Here is a 23,675-nt window from a genome sequence, read left to right as displayed (position 1 = left end):
TTAGTTTTGTAAGAAACTGCCAAACTGTCTTCCAAAATGGCTATACTATTTTACATTCACACCAGCAACAAATGAGAGTGAGTGCCTAATATTCCATATCCTCCCCCAAATTTGATATTGTCCGTGTTTTTGATTTTGGCCTAATAGGTGTGTAATAGTATCTCATTTTTATTTATTTTTTATTTATTTTTGAGGGAGAGAGAGAAAGCATAGTGGGGGGGGGGTAAGGAGGGGCAGAGGGAGAGAGAGAATCCTAAGCAGGCTCCATACTGGGCTGATGTGGGGCTCGATCTCAGGCCCTGAGATCATGTTCTGAGCTGAAATTAAAAGAGTTGGAAGCTTAACCAACTGAGCCACCCAGGTTCTAATTTGTAATTCCCTGAAGATGTGGTGTTGAGCATCTTTTCATATGTTTATTTATCATCTTTATATGGGATGATGTTGGTTTAAATCTTTTGTCTATTTTTAAATTGAATTGTTTTTGTATTGTTGAGTTTTTTTTTTTTTTAATATTTTATTTATTTGAGAGAGAGAGATGGGGAGAGAGCATGAGCAATGGAGAGGAGGCAGAGGGAAAGGGAGAAGCAGATTCCCTGCTGAGCAGGGAGCCTGACGTGGGGGCCTGATCCCAGGACCTTGAGATCATGACCTGAGCTGAAGGCAGACACTTAACTGAGCCACCCAGGCTCTCCTGAGTTTTTTTTTTTTTTTTTTAATGATCTTATTTTTAAGTCATCTCTACACCCAACGTGGGGCTCAAATTTACAATCCCAAAATCAAGAGTCCCATGCTGTACCACCTGAGCCAACTAAGCCTGTATTGTTGAGTTTTAAGAGTTCTTTGTATAGGGCGCCTGGGTGGCTCAGTTGGTTAAGCGACTGCCTTCAGCTCAGGTCATGATCCTGGAGTCCCTGGATCGAGTCCCGCATTGGGCTCCCTGCTCGGCAGGGAGTCTGCTTCTCCCTCTGACCCTCCCCCCTCTCATGTGCTCTCTCTCATTCTCTCTCTCTCAAATAAATAAATAAAATCTTAAAAAAAAAAAAAAGAGTTCTTTGTATAATTTGAATAACAGTCCTTTATCAGAGGTGTATTTTGCAAATATTTCATCCCAGTTTGTGGCTTATTTTTTCATTTCTTAACTGTGTCTTTATCACTTTACTTTTAATTTCTCTATATTATTATATTTCAAGTAGGTTTCTTTTAGAAAGAAAGCTGTATCTTTTTAGTTCTTTTTAAAAAATCTCACAGTCTCTGTTTTTAAGTTGGGATATTTAGATTATTTACATTTAATGTAATTTTTAAAAATTGTGGTAAAATATACATAAAATTTATCATCCTAACCATTTTTTGGTATACAATTAGTGGTATTCAGTATATTCACATTGTTGTGCAACTATCATTACTCTCCATTTCCAGAACTCTTTTTTTTTTTTTTGTAAAGATTTTATTTATTTTAGGGAGAGAGAGAGCACAAGCAAGCATGGGGGGGGAGGGGCAAAGGGAGAGGGAGAGAGAGAGAGACTGTCAAGCAGACTCCACACTGAGCATGGAGCCGATGTGGGGCTCGATCTCATGACCCTGAGGTCATGACCTGAGCCAAAATCAAGAGTCGGACGCTTAACTGACTGAGCCACCCAGGCGCCCCTCCAGAACTCTATCTTGGAAAACTGAAACTCTACTTATTAAGGAACAACTCCTCATTTCCCTCCTCCCCACAGCCTCTGGCAACCGCCATTCAACTTTCTGTCTCTGAATTGGACTACTCTAGGCACCTCATATAAGTGGAATCATACTGTATTTGTCCTTTGTGACTAGCTTATTTCACTTAGCCAGAATTTCCTTTCTTTCTGAGGTTGAATACTATTCTGTTGTATGTATATATCACATTTTAAAAATCCATTAATCCATTAATGGGCACTTGGGTGGCTTCCACCTTCTGGCTCTTGTGAATAATGCTATGGATGTGGGTGTACAAATATCTCTTTGAGTCCCTGCTTTCAATTCTTTTGGGTATATGACCAGAAGTGGAATTGCTGGGTCATATAGTAATTCTATTTTTAGTTTTTTGAAGAACCACTGTACTGTTTTCATTTTACATTCCCACCAACAGTGCATGAAGGTTCTAATTCCTCCCCATTCTCCTCAACACTTGTTTTCTGCATTTTTGATAACAGCCATCCTAATGGCCGTGAGGTGGTTTACATTTAATGTAATTATTGATGTGTTTGGATTTAACTGCCATTTTATTTGATCTTTTCTGTTTGCCTCCTCTCTTTTATTCCTCTATTTCCCCTTTCCTGGAATCTTTTGGATGATTTAAATATGGTTTAGTATATCATTTTAATGCATCTGTTGGTAAAAGGGGCTTTGCAGGGGCGCTTGAGTGGCTCAGTCGTTGGACGTCTGCCTTCGGCTCAGGTCATGATCCCGGGGTCCTGGGATTGAGCCCCTCATTGGGCTCCCTGCTCAGCAGGAGGCCTGCTTCTCCCTCTCCTGTTCCCCCTGCTTGTGTTCCCTCTCTCACTGTCTCTGTCAAATAAATAAATAAAATCTTAAAAAAAAGGGGGGCAGTGCTTTGCAGATATGATTAAGGATTATGAGATGGGGCGATTATTCTGGATTATCTGAGTGGGCCCAGTGTCATCACAAGGGTACTTACAAGAGGGAGGCAGGACAATCAGAGTCAGGAAAAGGAAATGTGATGACAGAAGCAGAGGTTGGAGTGACGTGTTCTGAAGACGGAGGAAGGGGGCACAAGCCAAGGAATATAGGCAGCCTCTAGAAGTTGAAAGAGGCAAGGAAAAAGGTTCTTCCCTGGAGCTCCAGGAAGGAACACAGGTCTGTCGACACCTTGGTTTTAGCTCATGAAGGCCCATTTTTTTACTTCTGGCCTCCAGAATCATAGGGTAGTACATTTGTGTTATCCTAATCCACTAAGGTTACGGTAATGTCTTACCGCGGCAGTAGGAAAATGATACAGCTCCACATGTGCACCACCCAGGGAGAGGCCAGTCTGGGATCTCACACCCTTTACTCTGTTGATTTGGGTCAGTTCTATGCATGTGCAACTCAGGATTTCATACAATAAGTTAAAGGGCCTCATTCTCCTGCTCCCTCCTCTTTGAGATCTCCCACACTCTTGGGCTCCCAAGAACACCCTTTCCTGGTGGTCTGGCTGGAAAGAGAGAAAAGAAGCTAAAGGGATATGCCCATTGTCATTGTCATTGCTGCCCTGGGTTTAGGTCTTGTGAGTCCAGAGAGAGCTTTTTCCTTCTGAGATCCTGGCTGCCCTAGAGCGTGATCTGGGACATAGAGGAGATAAAAGGCAAACCTGGGAATTCACCACCATGTGGGTCATTGTGTGAGTGCTGTGTTTCCCGTCCAGTTCATTTGCTTTATGTATTTTTCAGAGTCCTTAGGTAATTGCTTATGTCTTTTGTCCAGGACTTCTGGTTGTAATCAGTGGGAGACAGAGAGTAGAGTGTGTCTACCGAATCTTAACCAGAACCAGAAATTCTTTCATTTCTTTGTTATTTTAAGAAATTTCCTGCCTTTTTTTCCCTTCTGTTTGTCATAAGGCATTACCTAATGTTTTTTGTTAACTCTTACATTCTTTCTACTTTAGTGTACATTTCTAATGTGATTTTGTTTCCTAATTCTCATCTTCTCTGTATCAGTCCAATTTTAGTATATGTACTGCTGACGCAAGCACTCTAATTCTTCCTGACTTATTTCATATCCTTTGTGAGTTTTTCTAATTCTGGTTTATATTGTTTTTTCATTCTTCTGTTATTGTTTTATGTCCTTTGGCTTGTTTTGAAATAGTAGGTCATAGTTTTCATGTATTTTGTAGGCATATCTTTCTGGAGGGCTTTTATTGCCTATAGGGGGGTAGTCTTCTCCTTTTAAAATTTTTTCTTGTAATATATTTATATGGGATTTTCCCTCAGTCCTTTTGTTGCTCACTTTTATATGAAATTTTCTTGAACTTTTAGAAGGAAGCCTGAATTTCACGGTGCTAGAGCTCTCTCTTCTGTTATTTTTGTGAAGTGTTTAAATACAGGATTGCTTAATTTCTGAAATCTCTTGATTTTGTTCCCCTCCTCTACTTTTATCTGGGTCTCTCTTTTATCCCCGTGCTGTTCAGTTTAGGCTTTGTCTGTACGAGGTGTGGTCCTGAAAGGGGGCTTTGGCATATTGGTTTTAAAGATTCACAAGGCTTATATTTACCACGGAAGCCTTGCCCTCACCTGAGGACTGGAGTTTGCAAGGCTTCTCGGCTCAGGTGCCCTTAGCTCTGCTCCCAGCTCTCCAGCGAGTGTCTGTGGGTATTCTTAATTCCATTAGATGCCCATGACTCTCCTCCTCACATATGGCCACAGTCTTCTAGGTGTTAGTGGTTTGATCCTACCCACTTGGGCTTGGGAGTTCCAGACATTGCTTGTCACTTAGTTTTGTTTTAGATGTTATCCATGAGTCTATGAATTTTTCATCATGGTTTCTGTTTTCAATGGGCTCTTCAGAAAGATTAAAAAAACTATACAGACATTGCCACCATCCTCCACCTCTTTGTTTTTATGCAAAGTGATGCTCTTGTGCTAAGAATGAGGGGTTCTAAGTAGGAAGCATAAAGGGGAGAGGTGGAGGTTTACAGTAGTCACTGATGGAAGTAGGGAGCTCTTCAGGAATGGTGAGAATAAGGTAAGTTCATAGATGAGGGTGGGGACCATGTATGAGTCATGGCACCAGCCGATGTGAATGTGCGTTTTTTCCCCTTGTAGGTATCACCCCAAATGAAGCCTCAGAGGAGGCTGATAGCTGGATTAGGATTATAGTTAGGATTGTAATTTTGCCTTGTTGGTCTGATTGAAGGACCAGAATGTTAGGTGGTTGAGATAACTTTTGGGAGAGGAATTCCATTCCTGGGTATAAGTGGACGTGAAACCAGGGTAGCCAGGGTAGGGCTGCTAACTTGGGAGGCAATGGAAAGGATCTAAGAACTAAAAATCTGTAATGAAACTAAAGAGCAAATAAAAAAGGGGAACCATGTGAATGTGCTAGATGGAGACTGTTGTCAGAGCTAGAGTTGAAGATTTCTTAGGTAGAACAGATACAGGATAAAAAAGAAGAGTCTAGTATCAGGTGCAGTTTCATGTATTTGATCCCTGTAAGTTATCAAATGCTCTGGAATTTCCAATTTCTCAACAAATGGTGAATCCGTAGGCATTACCCTAAAATTGTCACAGGAGCTTGAGAGCCACAGGTAAAACCACAGGCTTAAAAATCTTTAGAACTATTAATAAAAAACACATGAAGAGTCTGAATCATGTGTCTGTGGCTATCTACACCGAGCACAGAGCTTTTCTACTGTTCTCATTATAGCAACAAAGCAAAATTAATTTTGATATGATATGAGATAGCATTATTTCTAAACATTGCATATAGTTACTTTGCTTATAGCATAAAGTTCCTTGGGCAAGTGTTGGAAATTAATTACAAATTTCTATTTTAGCATTTTAATGAGTGCAAAGTATTTTAACAAGACTTTGCAACAAAATATCCCTTTAAAAAGAAATGTGACAATCCACAAGTAGCATTATACTTAATATGTTACTGAAATAAAGGTTATTTGTGGTGGGAAGTCTCAAATTACTTCACATATTTAAAAGAAACATCAGTAAGCTGTCAGTTCTGTAGTTTACCAGAGTTTAATAAGGAAATTTCTTTAATAAGAATATGTTTAAAATGGAGTTGGTAGCAAAGAAAGGAGTAATTGCCTATCACACTATAAAAAATCAGTTTCACATCTTTGGAATGTTTCTTTACACTAATTTCCACATTGTTTGAACTTAAATATATATACACAGAATCAAAAAAGCAAAAGATCATCAAAAAGCACTTTTTTCCCCACATGCTCAAGATTTTAAAGCTGGAATTGGATGGAAATGTATCTCATTATTAACACAAATATTAATCTAAACACATATTAAATAGAATTTTTTTGTTTTAATAGATTTTAATGAGAATACTGGAATTAATGTGAAAGTTTTTGAATTTTCAATGTTGATGGGACGAGTGATTGACTTCTCTGTTCCCTGATCTCGGTTGCTGTCAGTCCCCTTGTTGAGAAGATTATCATGTTGTTCAAAATAAATAAATAAAGTACAAAATGCCCGAGAATCTTTTCCAGAAATTGTCAGGTCACACATTTGCAACTATCACTGGATATGTGGGCTGGGTATTTTAGCTGTGTAGAGTGGTTATAATGTTATTGTTTATTTCAATCTTTTTATAGTACAGCGTAAGAGATGCTGAAGTCCTTTTGGCACTTAGAAAATTGCAGTGAAACATATTTTGCTGTAGTCAGAAAAAAGATTTGTTGACTTTAAAGAATACTGATCTTCTAACATATAAAAATGTATCAATTTATTATAAGAAATATTTTGAGAATTCTAAATCAGAATTTGCTTCTGAATCTTTCACAATATTACCTTTACTTTCTCTTGTGCATCTTTCAAAGATGAGGGTCAGATGTATTGACCCCAGAATCCTATTGACTGTTTGAACTTGTTTGTTTGTTTGTTTTTTATTTGAGAGAGCAAGTGTGTGCATGTGTGTGCACCGGGGTGGGGCGGGGCAGAGGGAGAGCAAAAGAGAGAATCCTAAGCAGGCTCCACGCCCAGGGTGGAGCCTGATGCAGTGCTCAGTCTCATGACCCTGAGATAATGACCTGAGCCAAAATCAAGAGTCAGATGCTTAACCGACTGAGCCACCCAGGTGCCCCTTGTATCATTAATTTTAGAAGAGAAGAAAAGTTTTCCTAGATTTCGGGGTGGGGGGAGCAATTTGTGGCCAAATAATTTGGAAAACACTATCTTCTGTATCTACCTTAGTAAAATTGGAGTGTTAGTCTGTTTTTGACCCTGAGAAGTTCTGTAGTAAAGAAACCTGTTTAACCTTGTTAAACCTAGCATTTCCCAAATTTATTTAATCTCAACACCTTGCACAGTATACAAAAGTTGGTAGCAGCATTATTCTTAATGGTTAAAATGTGGAAGCAACCCAAATGTCCATCAGCTGATGGAAAACAAAACGTATCCATTTAAAAAAATTTTAAGTAATCTCTGCCCAACGTGGGGCTTGAATTCACGACCCTGAGATCAAGTTGCATTCTCTACCAACTGAGCCAGCCAGGCGCCCCAAAATGTATCAATTTTTATATATACCCATTTAATATACCTGCTCAGTGGAGTATTATTTGGCCATAACAAGGAATGAAGAACTGATACACAATACAACATAGGTGAATCTTGAGAACACTATGCTAAGTGAAAGAAGCCAGAGAAAGGAGACCACATGTCATATGATTCCATTTGTATGATGTGTCCCTAATAGGCTAATTCCTAGAAACAGGAAGTAGTTTAGTGGTTACCATGCACTAGCGGTGGGGAAGTGGAAGGTGACTGCTAATGGACTCCGGTTTCTTTTTGCAATGGTGAAAATGTTCTGCAATTAGGTAGTGGTGATGGTAGCTCAACTCTGTGAATATACTAAAAGCCACTGAATTGTATACTTTAAAAGGGTGAATTTTATCATACGTGAATTATATGTCAATAAAGCTGTTATTTTAAAAATAACCATAAGAAAGAAGCTATAGCAACAACTAAGGCAAGAAGTCATGAGGGCTTAAAATAAGGTAGTGGGATGGAGAGGTACGAGAGCCTGGAGGTGTGAACTGGGGAGTCCCGAAGACTGATTTTTACCAGGAAGGATGCAGAGTCCCCAGGCCGAAACCCCGAGGAGACGGTCTGATGGGCCCCACGGTGCACAGGTCTGCACGAGCAGTGGCTGGCTTCCCCGAGAATGAAGTTCTATACATACGGCAAATAAAAATGCTTTAGCAAAAACTGTTGCTTCTTTGGTCATCTGTAGACCACAAGGGTGGCCAAAGCAGCGCACAGAACCATAGCCTTGCCTTTATACTCTTCATAACTCCAAACCTTTTTCATGCTGCCAGTAGAGTTTGAGTAATCTGGCTGTCACTACTCAGGGTGAGGTGCCCTGTGGGGGGAAGGCGAGGGCATGGCCCTCACCTGCTGAGAACATAGTCTTACTGACCTGGTGTGATCCACTCAAAGGCTGTCCTCAGCTTTCATGAGGAAAGACACTCAAGTGACCAGCCAAATGTTACCTAGAGGGCGACAGAGCCTCATGGGTTATAGATTTGGGAAGGTAAGCACCCAGTTTGGATTATCTGATTTTTGCCATCCTGTGGTGAAGGCAGACTTCTTGGAGTTGGCTTCACGTTTTCGTCAGTCCCTTGACTCAGGTGGGGGAGCACTTTAACCTACCTCTTGGATGCCAAGGTCAGGGTATGCCCTTTAGAGCTGAGGTTGGTGCAGCCAATACCAGGGCTGTTTTTCCCTTTTCTTTACTCTCCCAGGCCAGAGTTGTGGTCAGCAAGAATGTTAGGAATCTCTTAAGAGTTTATTACAGAGTGAAGGCTCCCAGGAGGAGTTTTAAATGAGGCAGCAATGGCTGGTCTAATATCTTACATCAGTGGACTCTTTCCCTCCCCCAGAGCCATTTCCTGTGTGAAGCCAAAGCCTTCCGTGGAGGAGTCAGTGCGTTGCTGAGATTCTTACCAGGCAAAGGGAAGACTGCTTCCCAAGAGGACCATGTCTAACATGGAGTGGCTTGTCTGTCATATTCGCAGAATTCTTTTTCTTAGTACAGATTTCTGAGGGAGCTTGGAAAGGAGGAAGAAGTCTTAGTCTTGGAGAGGCCGTGTGAGGTAGCGCGGGCTCTCTGGAGTCTCACGGAGCGGGGTTCGAGGGCCAGGGTGCCTTAGACCAACGCTGTTTCGTGTCTGGACCCTGTGCAACAGGGATAGCCATCGCAGGATTGTTAGGAGGACTGCTCGTGATAATGTACGGAGAGCACTCGGGGTATGGCATAACTATTCCTGCAGAGAGCTCACTTAACTTTTCTAAGATTGTTTCTTCTTCAAGAGTGAAGAAGATGCCCTGTGACTTTTAGGGTAGTTGAGAGGATCAAATGAGATAAGTATGCAATTATGCTATACCAAGATTTGATTGAGATTTAATTAGAAAAGCCCTTCACAAGGATCTTGGTAATCCGTTCCAGGGTTAGCACTAATACATTTATCCTTATGTTGAACTAGAATTTTTCCTTCTTTATTATTGTCCTTTTCAGCTCACTTGGCCTTCTAAGAACCCAAAGTTCATTTGTTTCATGAAAATCTTCATGCACTGAAAGATATATTCCACTCACCCCTAGCCTTTAGGTTTAAAAAAAAAATCTTGATTATTACTGCAATTTTCTCATCTGTAGTTCTTTGTTACTTTATTCTAAACTCTAACTTTCCCATTGCTTCTGGTGGTCAAAATAAGAAATGATCTTTGAGAATTTCTTGGACTAAAATATAGGGGAAAGTTTACTTTCTATCCTTGATTCCCCATTAAAATATATCTTTTATTAGAAAAGCAACGTCTCTTTATATACATTTTGGAGAAGAGGGAAGGAAAATTGCCCACAGTTGTGTGAGTACAATTAATAGTTTTATGACTGCACATCTGGATATTTTTATATACATATTTTATGTGTCTTTGTAGCTTATCTATCTTTATACGTATCTTACATAATCACAATCACATACAAATAGGAATCTTACAATGTTGTTTATATTACTGCTTGTCTTTAGCACCTAACTCGTAGAATTGTAAGGATTCGGTGCTTTAAGTGCTTAGCACAGTGTCTGGCATAAAGTTAGTGTCCATAGGTGGGAGCTAGTTATTCTATGACATTTCCTGATCGGTGCCCAGAAGTGGATTTACTGGGTCAGGTACCTTTTAGGCTCTTGATACATGGCACCTGCCACATTGCTTTCTAGAAGCCGTTTCAGTTCCTCAAGCCCTTGGCAGTAAAGAGTTTCTCCGCTCCTCGTTAGCACTTGGAGCTCCCCCCAGCACCTCCCCACTTTGTTTTTAGATTTGGGAAGCTAATTTAGTAGGTGCAGATAATGCCTCGTTATTGAAGTGTCATTATTTCATAACTATGGATGTTGAACTTGTCTTACACTTACTAGCAATGTTTCCTCTTGTAGGGGCTGTCTATGACCTACCTAACAAGCGGAATCACTGAATGTTTTCTTATTGAATTATGTAGGCTCTTTAATAAAGATATTAATCCTTTGTCATATGGACAGCAAATGTTTTTCCTGACTGTTTTCTTCCTATTTTGGTTGCAATTTTTTTTTTTTAATTCACACATGCACACATGCGCGCACACACATACACACAATGTGATCCATCTCCTCTGTGCCCGACCCTCGCCAGGTCTGATGGTAGTGGCTTGAGTCCAACAAGAGAGACTCCTCCCATAGTTACACGGGCTCCTGATAGAGTGGTCACACATGTCTTTCATGGTGAAAGTACACAGACTCTTCACAGACCCAGAGAACACATTTCCCTTGATTTGGGGAAAGAGGGTAGAGAAGGAAGGAGCTAACAAAACTATTGCTTGGTTTTTATAATAGGTGATAATTTCAGCTCTTCGTGATTAGAATCTTCTACACATTCTCCATCCTTTCCTCTAGGACTGGTGTTTCTGAAGATACCATTGCAGATATTTATTTGGCAAATGCCTGCTCAACCATCATAGGCTTCAGCCGAGTCCTCTGAAGAACTCCCACTCCCACCTATGCTGATCCACCTTCTTCACGTGTTTTCTTGCAAGAGGAGGCTAGGTCTTAGTGAGATTTGGGGACTGAGGGTGTGGGGCTCTTCACATGGATGAAATGCTGGTGATCTCCCTTTTCCTACTACCCTGTTTAAATTTAAACTTCTTTCCCTGAAAGAGAGTGAGCAATCCTACCTGGCACCCAGGGAAGCCTTGTGTGGATATCCTTAGTAGAGCAAAGTCGGTCTGTATGTTCCCTTGCTAAGGAGTCCTGTCCTTTCTCATCACCAAGGTCGGCACTACAGTCTCTAATAGAGCCCAGACGGCTGATGTGTGAAAGAAGGAGCAGGCCTCCGTGGGGTTTCTCATCGCTGTGGCCAGGATGGTGGCACACAAAGGCATTCCATTGGCTTCTGAGTCTAGATCTATAAATATATTTATTATAATATAACAAGAACTTAACAATAAACATATACTATGTACAATACCATTACAGAGAACCCTGTTTTATATCATTCACAGAAATAGCCAGTTTTGCTCCAGTGTGAGAAGTGAGGAGAGAAACGGAATTTCAATGTCATCTGTGTCGAGTCTTGCTGACCCCTAACACCTCCTTTGGAGGCACACACACACCAACGCTAACATTAGCCTTGCCCCAGGCAGTTAGAAATTTGTGCTCCAGTCCTTGGGTTCACACTTGCACCCTGTTTGACATAAATACTTTAAATGACATACAATGTATGTAGTTTTGTGCTTATTACTTTTTTAAAAGAATAAATAATATTAAAAACTGCATAACGAAGCTCGGTATCTTGTCCGAGTGGGAGCCACACTTGTAGTGCTAGAAGTCGATGCCCGACGTTGGAATTGGAATTTTGTGTCCTCAAATACCGAAAGGTGGAAAGCATGTCCTGTCCTTTTCTCCTTAGAAATGGTTTTTATCATGAAATGACGGCGAGTTGACTTCCCGGATAGAAAAATGGTAAATGCGTATTTGGTACCAACTTCAACTCAACGGCGCAGTGGCAGCGGCTCTCTTCTTGCCCTGGGATGGAAACTGATCACCGCGTGAGGTTTGAGGGTCTGAGGACTGGCAGGAAGGCCTTTCTGTCATGAGCCACGGTGTGATCTCCCTCCTGGCTTCCCTTTCCTCTGGTTCGTCTGCTACAGGAAGAGCGATTCTGCTCATGCCCCTCAGGCCTTGGCTGTCATGGCTCGTCTACAAAGGCTGTCCCCATCCTGAGAGCTCTTGTAGCAGGTGCCTTAATATATAGCTATAAATATCAAAAATAGTCTCCTGTGCTTTGTAGACATTTATTCTCCCTCCCTCCCTCCTTCCCTTCCCACCCGGCCTGGGTCCTCAGCTTTACCTCATGGAGGGAGCCGGACTGGTGTCATGAGCCGGGACTGGTTTCCTTCTAGAACAGAATCTTCTTTGTCAACGCCTCCAGGAGGCACAGCTCTTGATGGGGCTGTCTGGGAGTTACATTTTTTAAAAAATAAAACGGGGGCCCTCACCCCCACCCAGGAGAGATCCTCTATTCTGCACATAGAAAAAATTAGAGCGAATGCCCCACTCCGGCACAACCTACAAAGAGCTTTGGGAATTCCCGCATGATCCTCTCATGGCCTCCTCCTTCTCTCAGTACTTAAAAATAGCCTTTTTGTTTATCAAGAAAATGCCTTGGAAATCTAAATAATTCATATCGGACAAGAGAAAGCTAGCACAGTCACCTGTCCTTCTCCAGCAAAAACACGGTAGAAAAACCTGTGAGGGACGAAGGTTCTCCCAGCCGTCCCCGGGCTGTCCCTGCACGGCCGCTCCAGCCACATTGGGCTCGGCACCGGTGGCCGGACCTCCCTTCTGCCCGGCGGGGACCAGGAGCCTCCTAGGCCTTGTGCCACACACAGTATTGTCCCTTCTCTTCTCTCGGCCACGGACAAGTGTAGATCGGTTAAAAACAAAAGTAGGAATCAAAGTGATAAGGACACTTTGATCTTATTCCAAAGAGAGCCTGACACCTAATATTGTCATAGGATAACTGATCTATGGTTGTTTAGGGATCAAGCTTGCTCTGCAGGAAGGAAAAATCAGCTTCTCTCTCCCAGTTGAAAAATATGTGAAACTCTATTGCACCGGGCAGAGCGAGCGCCTCCGTTCAGAGCAAGTGCCTTTGAAGGAGCCCCCAGGCCCAGCTGCTTGTATGGTTGTGGTTCCTGCTGCATGGAGCGCTATGCCCCCGTTTCCCCCAAAGGCGAGGATGATTTTCTACATTCAATGTAGAGAGTATTCAAAATGTTTAGCGCAGTGATTCCCTTGATTGTGTCTATCAGCCTCTTGCGGGTGTTGCTGAACATTGATCACTGTGAGTAGCATACATGCCTCACCAGACTTGTCCAGTCTCGTCGTGGGCTTTCTGCAGACGTCAGCCGCTTTGAATATATTTCTTTATCACGACGCAGCCGTGTCTGAACACAGGGCAGGGCATGTGGGGTAGTAGGGTCCACGTGTTGGTCGCGGGCTCGTAGGCTTCCATGTTGCCCAGGGCAGGCCCCTCACTGCTGACAATGCCCCCAGTGGCATAAATCTTGCCATCAAGCACCACGGCGCTGTCAGGGAGAGCGGGGAGAGAGTTAGCCATTTCACTTCCACCTCGGACCTGGAGGCGGACTCAGTACCCCGGCCCGGGGTAGGCTGCCTCTCCCCCTTTGCCAAAGGTCTGAGGGATCTCACTGCTTGCCTCTGTCCTGTGACCCGAGCCGGTACAAGAAGAAAACCTTTCCTCTAGGGTTGGTCGGGTGCCCTGCGTCTACCACCCTCCGAGCCATGGGGGACATCCCGGGACCTGCCGGACCACTGAAAGGTGGCGGGGAGAACAGCCTTGTGTACGGGACCCTTGAATCCGTTCACTGAGCATTGTTTTGTGTTGCCCAGAGGCTTCGTACAGCTCCAATCGAGTAGAGAGCACGACTCACAGGGCTGATGGCAGACAGGATAATAAGGAGCCAAGTCATAACCCAACACTGACTACCTGACCGTGAAATTCACCCTGGCCCAGGCGCTCAGACTCCCGGCTCCCTGCCCTGATTGCCAAGCACCAGGGGCCTGCTTCTGCCCACCGGTGACGGCCCGGCGTCCCCACCCGGGGCAGCCCGGGACGCCTTCCTGTTGCCTGCCACCCTGTCGTCTCAGCGAGCTGTTCCCACGGCCAGAGCACCACCGCCTGCCCCGTCTGCACTTCCCGTCTTCCCGCGGCTCAGCTCCCCTGTCCCACGCGCACCTACATCCACGCATCCGGCCCCCGTTTCTGCCGCATGTCAGCTAACGGCCCTGTCTTCTTGACTGTCCCCTGACGCTGAACAGGTGCCCTTGCAAAGTCGCCACCTCTTTCTGAAATTCTGAGCCTGGAACGGAACGTGCCGGTCCAGACATCTTACCTGATGTTTCCAGCCTTAGCCCCTGTAGTTGCCTGCCACCTAGGGCCCTCCGATTTCTCCCTTGGTGGCACATCTTTCCCCTGCTTCTCTTGCAAGGCCCAGCTTACACCTCCTCACGGGCACGAAGTCTTTCTGGGCCCACTCTGAGTCTCCGATGAGGTACGCAAGTCCTCCCCACAAGTGGTGCTCAACCTCCAGGTGTGCTTATTGTGGACAGTGTAGTCAGAACGGCTTGCACACCGCGACCATTGGAGTGTGTGACGGGAGGGTAAGGCCCAGGAACTGCAGGCTCTTCACGCTAATAGGACTTAGCGGTTATCTAGTCCAACCGCCTGCTTCATCAATAGGACAACTGCCCCAGAGAGCGCAAGTTGCTCGTCCAAGGTCCTAAGATAGGTTAGTAGTAGGTTACAGCTTTTCTAGCTCTGCTACACCAACTGCGGGCGCTGGGACTGGGGATCCCGTGATTACCTCCGCATGGGTGCAAGGTGTCCTCAAGAAAGATCTGCTATGTGAATGTTGAAAATGGGGTTTCTGGGACCCCTTTTTATATTTCCTTGTTCCTCTTGGTCTGGGAGGGGATGGGGCTAGAAGAGCAGGGTCTGCTGTCTCACTGCCCAAGGTGGTTAACTTTTCTGGGCTATGGGGCCGGGCAGACTGGGAACCAAGCCACACCCTGACCTCTACCTCTCTCTTCCTGTGGGGGCTGGTCCATGTGTGTGTCCGCCCCGTCAGCTTTGAGACTCCAAGGCAGCTGTGCCTCGTACCGCTCCCCGGATCCCGTGGTCAGAGCATCCCTTGGAAAGCCACCTGTCCCGTGTAGGGTATTGCACAGGTGCGGCCTGGGGGACAGCTGTCCTCACAGCAGCACCTTCACCTATCCCCGGAGGTGTGGCCTCAAACGACCTGGGGCTGGTGCCTGTACGAAGCCCTCCATTTCTGGCTTGGAGATGGGTCAGCTGGAGCCCCCCGGAGGGGCTTGAGGGCCTCGGGCTGCCCCCGGGCTCTTCCCATTCCGCCCTGGCCCTCATAGCCACACCTGCAGCCGGAGGGCGCTGCGCCTGGGAATTGCTCTGGTCATCCAATGGCGGGCGGTCATTGTCGTGCTCACACCTGTCCTGCCGCCTTTCCCTCCCTGCCCGCCTCCTTCCCACCCCTAGCCGAGTTCCTGCGGCCCTCACCTGCAGAACTGGCGAGAGTGGTTCATGTTTGGGCCTGCCTTAATGTTCCCTTTCTCGGGGTCGTAGATGGTGGTGGCTCTGGCGTACGCCCCGCCCAGGATGAAAACGAAGCCATTGAGGGTGACGGCGGGAGCGTACTTGTTGTCTGTGAGGAGAGCAGGGCAGGCAGGTCAGGGCATCTCTTCCTGGCCTCCCCCTCCCCACCCTTTGCTTTGCCAGGAGGTGCTCCCGAGGACGGGCTCCGGCAGGACCGCCATCATCGGTGGCTAACCCGAGGACGAGGCCCGGGGCCAGGAGGCACCTGGCGCGCGGTCTAGCTTGCCCTTTGTCCCGGTAGTGGGGTGTGCAGCTCTGCCCGGCCTGGGGGCTTGCCTCCCCCTCCCAGCCCCGGACGCGGGCCTGCAGAACTACTAGGCTCAGCCGGCCCTCTGGGCTTGGGCTGTTGAGACCAAGCGGACACTGAGGTGGGCATGCTGCACGGGCCCCAGGCTGAGCAGAGAGCTGGCTCTCACCAATCATGGGCGACTCGATAAAGCTCCACGTGTTGGTCTGTGGAACGTAAGACTGTAGGACCCCTGCAGCCCTGCCGGCCTCGTTCACGCCGCCAAACACGTAGATCTTGCCGCCGCACACCGTGGCTGCCGCAGAGTGCACTGCCTTCGGCAGAGGGGCCACGGCCTCCCACTGGTTGGTAATGGTGTCGTACCTGTCGAGGAGGAGAAAAAGAGCCCAGCATCAGTGGTGGGCTGTGTGCGGGGCAGGGCGGACAACCAAGGCGGCGGACGCTGGGGGGCACCGGCCTCTGCTTCCTGCCCTTGGAATCACTGGCATAGCCCAAGATCACACACAGCTGGGGGCACTCGCGTTGAGTCACTCCAGGCCCCCTAGATCTGGCCCAGCCTGGCCCTCTCAGCCTTCCTCCTGAGGCTCCGTGGGCTCTTTTTTTGCCCGTCGCAACCCCTATGCAGATTCTCGTCTCCATTCCTTTGCTCACATAGGGCTCCCCAGCTTCTGGGCCCCTTCATCCCTCTCTATCCAGCTCATTCCTACCCTTTTGTCCAACAGTGCTGCACTGAGCATCTGCTGTGCACCCAGGCTCTGGGCTGGAAACTGGGGAGACAGCAGGCTGGACCAGGGAAGGACAGGAGGGAGCGGGACCAGAAGGAGAGGGGCACTGATGGGGTTCAATCGTTAATTGATGTTGCCATTCAGGAAGGCAGAGTTACCTAGGATGACTCAGGGTCTCGGGCGTGGGGCATCAGAAGGAGGGGGCACTACTCAGGGGACAGGAATTGAGGTTGGGGAGTTTGGAGGAGAGAGATGATTTCAGTTTTATTCATGGGGAGTTTAAAGGACCTGTGGGCAACCAACTGGGGATGTGCGGGGTGCAGCTGACGGGCAGCCTATACATTCAGCTTTGGGATCACGGGCCCAGCGACGGAAACTGAAGGTAAGGGAGTTCACAGGCAGTGGGGGGGTGAGACTAAGGCTGAGGACACTCTGGGGAAACGCCGGCCTTTAAGAGGGAGCTGAGGGGGTCCTTGGAGGAGTGGCGGCATATAGAGGGCACGGCTCTGTGGGCGGGAGATGCGGTGAGAAGTCAAGAAGTCCCAGACAGGTTCCCGGCCGTCTTGTCACGGGCACTTTAAGAGGAATGGAAGGTGCAGAGCTATATGTGTATCAGGGAGTGAATGGGAAGGAAGGCGGTGGGCATGACAGGTAGAGACTCGACTTGGAGGAAACTCAGCTGGGAAAAGGGGCAGAGAAGGTAGAACCTAGAAAGGCATTTGGAGCTCAGAGATGGCTTGCATTGGTGGCATGCTGATAGATGTTTACAAACAAGCTCTCCAGGGAAAAAGTCCTTGCTGATTTCTGTGATGTGAATCCTCTCGGCCGATTTCAAGCTACCAATGGCACGTGGTGGAACATGGCACTAGGAAGCGATGCGCAGCGGCATACCGCCAGACAGAATCCCCACCACATACAGACACAGCAGACACATCGAACCTCCAGAGCACAGACGGTACACAATATAGTAAAAAAAAAAAAAGTAGTGGTGAGTTTTGAGTATGGATTACCTTTGTTTTTAATATGATTTATTTAGTTCTAAGTTTATACGGTTTAATTTTTAATAATACCTGTAACTGACAACTGGCTTGCAGAGTTCCTAAAAAAGGTAATAGTCAGCTCTCAGGGGCCAGTATGAACGAGCTCCAGCACACCGTGGGTTTTGTTTTAATTTTAGGGGGAAAGGTTTACTTGTGTTTACGGGCTGATAGGAAGGAGCCCAAATGGGTAAGGAAAGGTTAAATATAGATGAAAGAGAGGGGAGAGCTGATAAAGGGAGGCTCCTGGTGGGGGGATGCAGGTTGGATCCAGAGTGGAGAGGGAAGTGGTGTCCATGCGGGCATGAGAGAGGGAGGCAAGGATGGCGTGAGAGTCAGTCCATACCCAGGGCGATGGCAGGGAGAGGAGAGGGTTCTTGACTGATGGCGCCACCTGCTCTGTGAAGCAGGAGCCCACGCTGGCGGGATATGGGCACCCGTGGGATAAGAGCCTTGACGGGGGAGGAGGAGATGAGAAACACATGCTCTTGAGAGCGGGCGAAACTGCGGACAAGGGCCCTGCAGCATGAAGGACACAGTACACGTCGGAGGACTTCAGTCTGTAGTGGGGCCAATCTACGAGGTGCTGGGATCTTCTCCACCAGCGTTCAGCTCCCAGGGGAGGCACGGAGAAGGTGCAGAGTGACAGGATTGAAGAGATCTGTGGCGTACGTATGGCAGGACAAAGTAAAGAGCATGGAGAAATGATGGAATGTGAATACCAGACAAAGCGGGGAAAAAAGTGACAACAGAAAGCAGCTGAGAGGGACAGACTTGGGATCTAGCAGACTGGCCAAGGAACTGGGAGATCTGATGTCTTTCTGGGCAGCTTCTGGGTCTCCGTTCTCAGTGTCTCTGTCAATTGCTCCCGGGGGCTGCTCTTATAAGCACTCACTCTGGACCTCTTACTTGGTGGCCCATCTCCTGCTCGGCGCATGGCTCTGTCGCCTGTTCTGGACCCAAGGCGGGGCCTCCACTGTGGGCTGGGTTTTCGCCAGCACACCTTTCCTGGGAAGCACGCAGGGCCCACTCTTCCCCATGAGGCTCCTTGGGGCTCGAGCCATAACAAGGTCACGGCTTAGTGATCCAGAAGATGGCCTCTCTTAGCCGGTGCCCCTGGCTCTGAGACAGGGATGAGGGGGCAGCGGCGAGATGTTCAGCTCTGTGCTTGCGAAGACTCAGGATTTGAGAAGAGGCTGACGGACCTTAGAGGGCAGCAGGGGCTGATTCAATTAAGCCCCGGACGAAGGCTACGTGGCTCACAGGCAATGGAGTAAGTCTTTTTGGACAGTGTCAGAAGTTCAGATGGCTGTTTTTTAAGCCAGTATGGCAGAGATCCAAAGAGCTCCTGTAGAAGGAGCTGGGTGACAGCGGAAGATTATGTGGCTGTTAGTCTTCAGACTTTCAGTATAATGGCACATTCCGCCAAATGCGAATTTCCTGAGAGCTTGTTATTCCAGGTAGCTGATTGCCAAGCTGCAAGCCCTCGTCAGCTCAATCTGTCAGCTTCCTGCTTGAGAAGGATATGCTAATGACATGCAAATGACCCTGTGGAGTGAGGCACTCTGCTATCATTTATCTGGTAACCACAGCTAGTGCAATATATTGCTATGAAGTATTAGACCCAGTTATTTATATAATGATATAATACAGGTTTGTCTACTGCACTGTTGTTTTAATCTATAATTATATAATCTTGTTCTATTCCTGTAATACAGTAATGTAATATAATTATAATGTACCATATATCTCATTCATTATCAATATAAGAGCAATTTGTACCATTAGTGCTTCCTGGGGAACAAAGCACCCTCGCGTCTGTCCCCATTACCCTGACCTCCTTGTCACCCTGAATTCTCATCATTGCCACCATGCGGTGCAGAAATTACTTGTGCAAAGGGGCTGCAGTTATGTTCCTCGGGAAGCAGTGGGCGTCCCCTCTGCCTGCATCCTCCACCCCACCTGTGTGCACGCCACCCGGAGGTCTTCAGGTCTGCGTCCTGTCCCTGCAAGGACAGCCGCCAGATACCAGAGGGCTGAGGAGGGGCTCAGGGCACCTTGTTGTCCTGGATGGCTCCCCCATCTACTGAGGTTCCCGGGCTGGTCTTGCTCACATGGTGCCCTAGCTGATATTTCTTAGTGGAACAAAGGCCCAGCCCCCGGGGGAGGCCAGTAGAGGCTGCTACCAGGCCTTGGAGGAGTGCTCCCGAGCCCAAGGGGAGCGGAGCTTCTCCCCCCGCTTGGTGCATTTGATCCTCGAACAAATTCCTGTATTTATCAACAAGTATATGTTCGCAAAATGAGTAATCAGCATCTTAGGAGATTAAAAATAGCTGACAAAAGCAAGACGGGATGACAGATCTAGCTCAGTTTACTCCTACACAGAAAACCTCTCCTTTTTCATGTGTTTATTATTGGATGACAAACGGCTGCAAGCTGGTGCTTCTGGAAGCCCTGGGACGTGAGGGCCGTGCAGCGGGCCCACTGAAGGCTGTCAGCATCAGGGCTGACCCAGGTTCAGCTGCAGTGTTAATATCCTCATAATCACACAGGGATTCCCCATTAACTCCAAATCAATATGACAATTAAATGTCGTTACTGAGCCATCTCTGGGCTCCACTTGGGGGAGTAAAAGCCCACAGTGAACATCCAGAGCTTGTCTCACTCTGAAACTATCTTTGCTGTAACATTTGTCAAGTGTCCAATTAGCCACTGAGGGAAAAATACAAATTGAGGGGTACGTGTGGGTCCACAGGCAAAATGCTGTCGCATGGGAAGATGTGATTTCCGTGACAGCTGATGATGTGGGCCAAGGGTGGTGGGCAAGCAGGAGGCGAGGACGTGGAGAAAGGGCTCTGGTGATCTTGGCTGCGCCCTCCTGGGTTGGGACTTGGGGCCAGCTCAGCCTAACTTGCCCTCCCTTGGGGGAACTAGTTTCTCCAAAAGCGGGACTGCTCTGAGGCCTCCCCTGCTTGCTGCTGACTCATGAGCCTTCCTGAGTTCTTCCCGTGGCTTCTCCCCCAGGTGTCTGTTCTCGGCAAGAATGGTCTCCAGCTCAAAGGAAAGATGGAGCATTTGCACCCCGTGAAGTGCCCACCTCAGCCTGTGCTCCCCCTGCCTACACCCGATCCCTACACTCTGTGTGGCCAGTGGTCAGTGGGCCTCAGCGAGGAAGCCAGCCTGGGACTTCCAGCAGAGGGCAGGCTCACACGCGCCGTTCTCCGGCCCATTGCTTTGTATCGGCTTCTGGAGAATTCCAGATGATTGGCCAGACCTGCTTGCCGTGACCGTTCCCCGTGTTGCAAGCAGCTTTCCCGGGATGGGTGGGAAAGAGGGAGCAAGGGGCTCCCCGGTGTGGGACCTCCAAGCTCGGCAGGGACACGGAGCCACGGCGACGGACGAGGCACCCATGTGGGCCATCGGTTGCAGCCTTGCCCTACACCCCCCGCGAGTCTCTGGGCTGGTACTTCCAGTCCCGGGGTGCCTCTAGGTGCCTGGGCAGGCCGGCCAAGCCCACAGTGCGTCTCTTGCCTTCAGCTTGTCTGACCCCTGCAAGGGACAAGAGTGCCCCATCTCAGGGGTGGGGCGGCTCTCGTCCTTCCTGTTGCCCTCCCCCCACCCTCAGTCCTCCCTCTTTGCTGTGTTTGAAGAGCCTGCGACTATCGCCTTATAAATGTCCCATCTCCGCTTGGCCTCAGCTGGCTCGGTGCTGGGTGGGAGGAGCAACATGATTTTAGCTTTCTTGACCGTGGCTTCATTACCTCTCCACGTGGTCCACGTTGCCTGCCACGCCAAGTCCCCCGAGGGTGTAAATCTTGCCGTCGTAGACGAGGCTGTTGTGCCGACAGCGGGGGACCGTCATTCTGGAGACAAGGTTCCAATTATCGAGCAGGGACATGTAGCACCAGACATCGGCCAGCGTCACCCCCGATTCCATGCCACCTGGAGGCGGTGTGGGAGGTCCAGAGAGCAGGCGGAGAGTGAGGAGGGGCCCCAGGCCGGGCCGGCCCAGCCCCAGGGGCAGAAGGAGAAGGTTTCACCCGCCAAGTGGACCCTTCTGGGCCTTGGTTTTCCTCAGCCCTGGCGTGGGGAGAGGGGCCCCCGGGAAGTCTGTGCCCGGCGCCCAGCCCAGCCCCGAGGGGCCTCACCTGAGAGGTAGATGTTGTCCCCGGCACTCACTACGCTGAAGAACTCTCGGTCGTAGAAAGGCAGCGAGGCCAGCGGGTACCACTTGTTGTTCTGCGGGTTCCAGCAGGTGACGGCCACCAGGGAGCGCTGGGTCATCCCCACCATCTGACGGCCCCCAACCAGGACGATGACCTCCGCCACACCTGCAGGGACACAGACGCCCCGCCTTCGGACACATCCCAACACTGTTGGCCTCTGCACCCGGCGCCTCCCGTGGAGGAGCAGGTGGGGACCGCCCAGAGTCGGGCTGACCCCACGGCACCCGCATTTGGGGAGCTCGGGGCCTGTCCCTCAATACCTGCCGAGAGGCGGGGCCGGGTTCGGGGCGTCTGCATCTCCTGGCGGGCATGTGGCAGCATGTGGTAGCGTTTGGCTTCGTTGACCAGGTCCCGACACGCTTCTGACGACTTGATCAGTTCCTCATTGTCCACCACGTTGAGCAGATAGCTGGGGTGGATGAAGGGGAGGCGGACCACGGCCAGGAGCTCCGCTGCGTACTGCGGGGTCAGGGAGACACAGGGTGGGTGACATTATGCAGACGGAGCCCCCTCTGGCGAGTCGTACTGGGCAGACAGGAAGGACCGGTGTGGTACTGCACGACCCAGGTAACGCCAGTCTGCCTTTGGCTTGAGAGTGTAGACACTGCTTATCCCAGTCTAGACAGTGATGGGGGGGCTCCCATCAGCCAGAGGAGAGCAATGGGGGAGGTTGGGTGTGCTGCAGCTGACCCTGGGGCGAACCATCCATCCGCTTCTTCAGCACCTCATTCCTGCCTCCTCCCAGGTCCCCGGCCTGGGCCTCACCCCAGGCTTCACCCTCACTGAAATGAGGATCCTAAGCCCTGAAGAGGTGTACATGGGGCGGGGAGTCAGGAAGAGGTGGGAGGGCCCAGGAAGGCTGAGAGTGACCATGAGGCCTGCAAGTCACACTGGTCAGAGCCTGAGTCTCCCCAATGCCTACAAACCCCTTAAGGGGCATCCCACAGCCTCAGATTGGCACCCGGACCCTCTCACCTGCACTGAAGGCTTTGCACGAACTGACTCGAATCCCCTCCTGCCTGGCAAACTCTTTGCTCACCACTTGGTTTTAGTTTCATGCAACAAACGATTGGTGACACCCCTTACTGCGAGAGTGTCAGTAAGACCAGTAAGCCCCAGTCTCTGAGCTTCGGGTGCGCGCAGTGCACTGGCAGGTGGCGGAGGATCCATCGTAGAGGCGCTAGTGGGGCCCCGAGGAGGAGCCTGGTTAGGAGTTGTGGGGGTGCAGGGTAGGAGGCTTCCCAGAGCGGACGCCGGCTGAGCTGGGTGAGGAAGGGCTGCAGGTTTCTCCAGGCCTCAGGTGGAGAGGAGGTAGGACGCCCGAAGCACACGCAGAGACATGGGAGCGTGAAGGAGAAAGGTGCATCTGGGGAATTCTATGGAGCTGATTCTTGTTGGCAGGGGGTGGGGGGTGGGGGGGTGGTAAGCGGACAGGGGAAGTGACACCGGAGAGGTGAAGGAGACCAGAGCCTGACCGCCCCTATGCCTTGCCTGCCAGGGCTGGTGGGCTTTTTCCCGCAGGGTGCGTGATGGAGCTCCCGGGGGCCTTTCAACAAAGGCATTACACCATCAAATGTGTTCTTTAGGAAGACTGCTAGCTCGGGCTGCGGGGTGGGACTGAATTGGGGATGGAGAAGACAGAAGGCAGGGCAGCCGCTCGGGAGACCCCCTCAGCAATGCTGGTGCGGTGAGGGGCCTGACTGGGGAGAGGAAGTCGGCAAGTGACGGCGGCCTGTGGCCCGACGCACACGGGAGGGATGGGAGGAATCCAGGCTTCTGTTGTGCGTAATGGGCAGAACTGAAGGAAGGAACACAAGCTGTGTCGCTTTGGGGGTGGATGAATTAGAGGGGCTGGGGGACGCTGGCCACAGGTGTGCTGCAGACAATCAAAGACAGAGGGCTGGGCCGGAGACACAGAGGTGGGGGCTGTGGGGGACAGCGGTCACCATCACAGCTGCCCAAGCTGACTGGCTGCCTCCCTCCACAAACGAATCTTGCCTCCTCCCCACCTGATCAGAGGACCC

The 23,675-nt window shown here is 49.0% G+C and overlaps 1 protein-coding gene across 5 annotated transcripts in view; it reads right to left on the bottom strand.

Moving 5' to 3' along the window:
• Window positions 1–11,119: 11,119 nt before the first annotated feature.
• The window catches only part of KLHL29 (kelch like family member 29), a 302,988-nt gene continuing 290,432 nt past the window's right edge, over window positions 11,120–23,675 (bottom strand). For 4 of the 5 annotated variants that reach the window (XM_078056026.1, XM_036104623.2, XM_036104622.2 and 1 more), the window contains 6 exons: window positions 21,912–22,110; window positions 21,574–21,756; window positions 21,187–21,367; window positions 15,833–16,026; window positions 15,321–15,465; window positions 11,120–13,311 (listed from right to left, as the gene is read on the bottom strand). In XM_078056026.1, the coding sequence (XP_077912152.1) occupies window positions 13,128–13,311; window positions 15,321–15,465; window positions 15,833–16,026; window positions 21,187–21,367; window positions 21,574–21,756; window positions 21,912–22,110 (1,086 nt within the window). In that variant the 3' untranslated portion in view covers window positions 11,120–13,127. The remainder of the gene's footprint in view (window positions 13,312–15,320; window positions 15,466–15,832; window positions 16,027–21,186; window positions 21,368–21,573; window positions 21,757–21,911; window positions 22,111–23,675) is intronic. The other variant, XR_013441619.1, reaches the window with a different exon arrangement.

The sequence above is a fragment of the Halichoerus grypus genome, chromosome 10 (assembly GCF_964656455.1).
Source record: "Halichoerus grypus chromosome 10, mHalGry1.hap1.1, whole genome shotgun sequence".
NCBI classification, from domain to species: domain Eukaryota; kingdom Metazoa; phylum Chordata; class Mammalia; order Carnivora; family Phocidae; genus Halichoerus; species Halichoerus grypus.
This window is presented reverse-complemented; position numbering and strand designations above follow the sequence as displayed.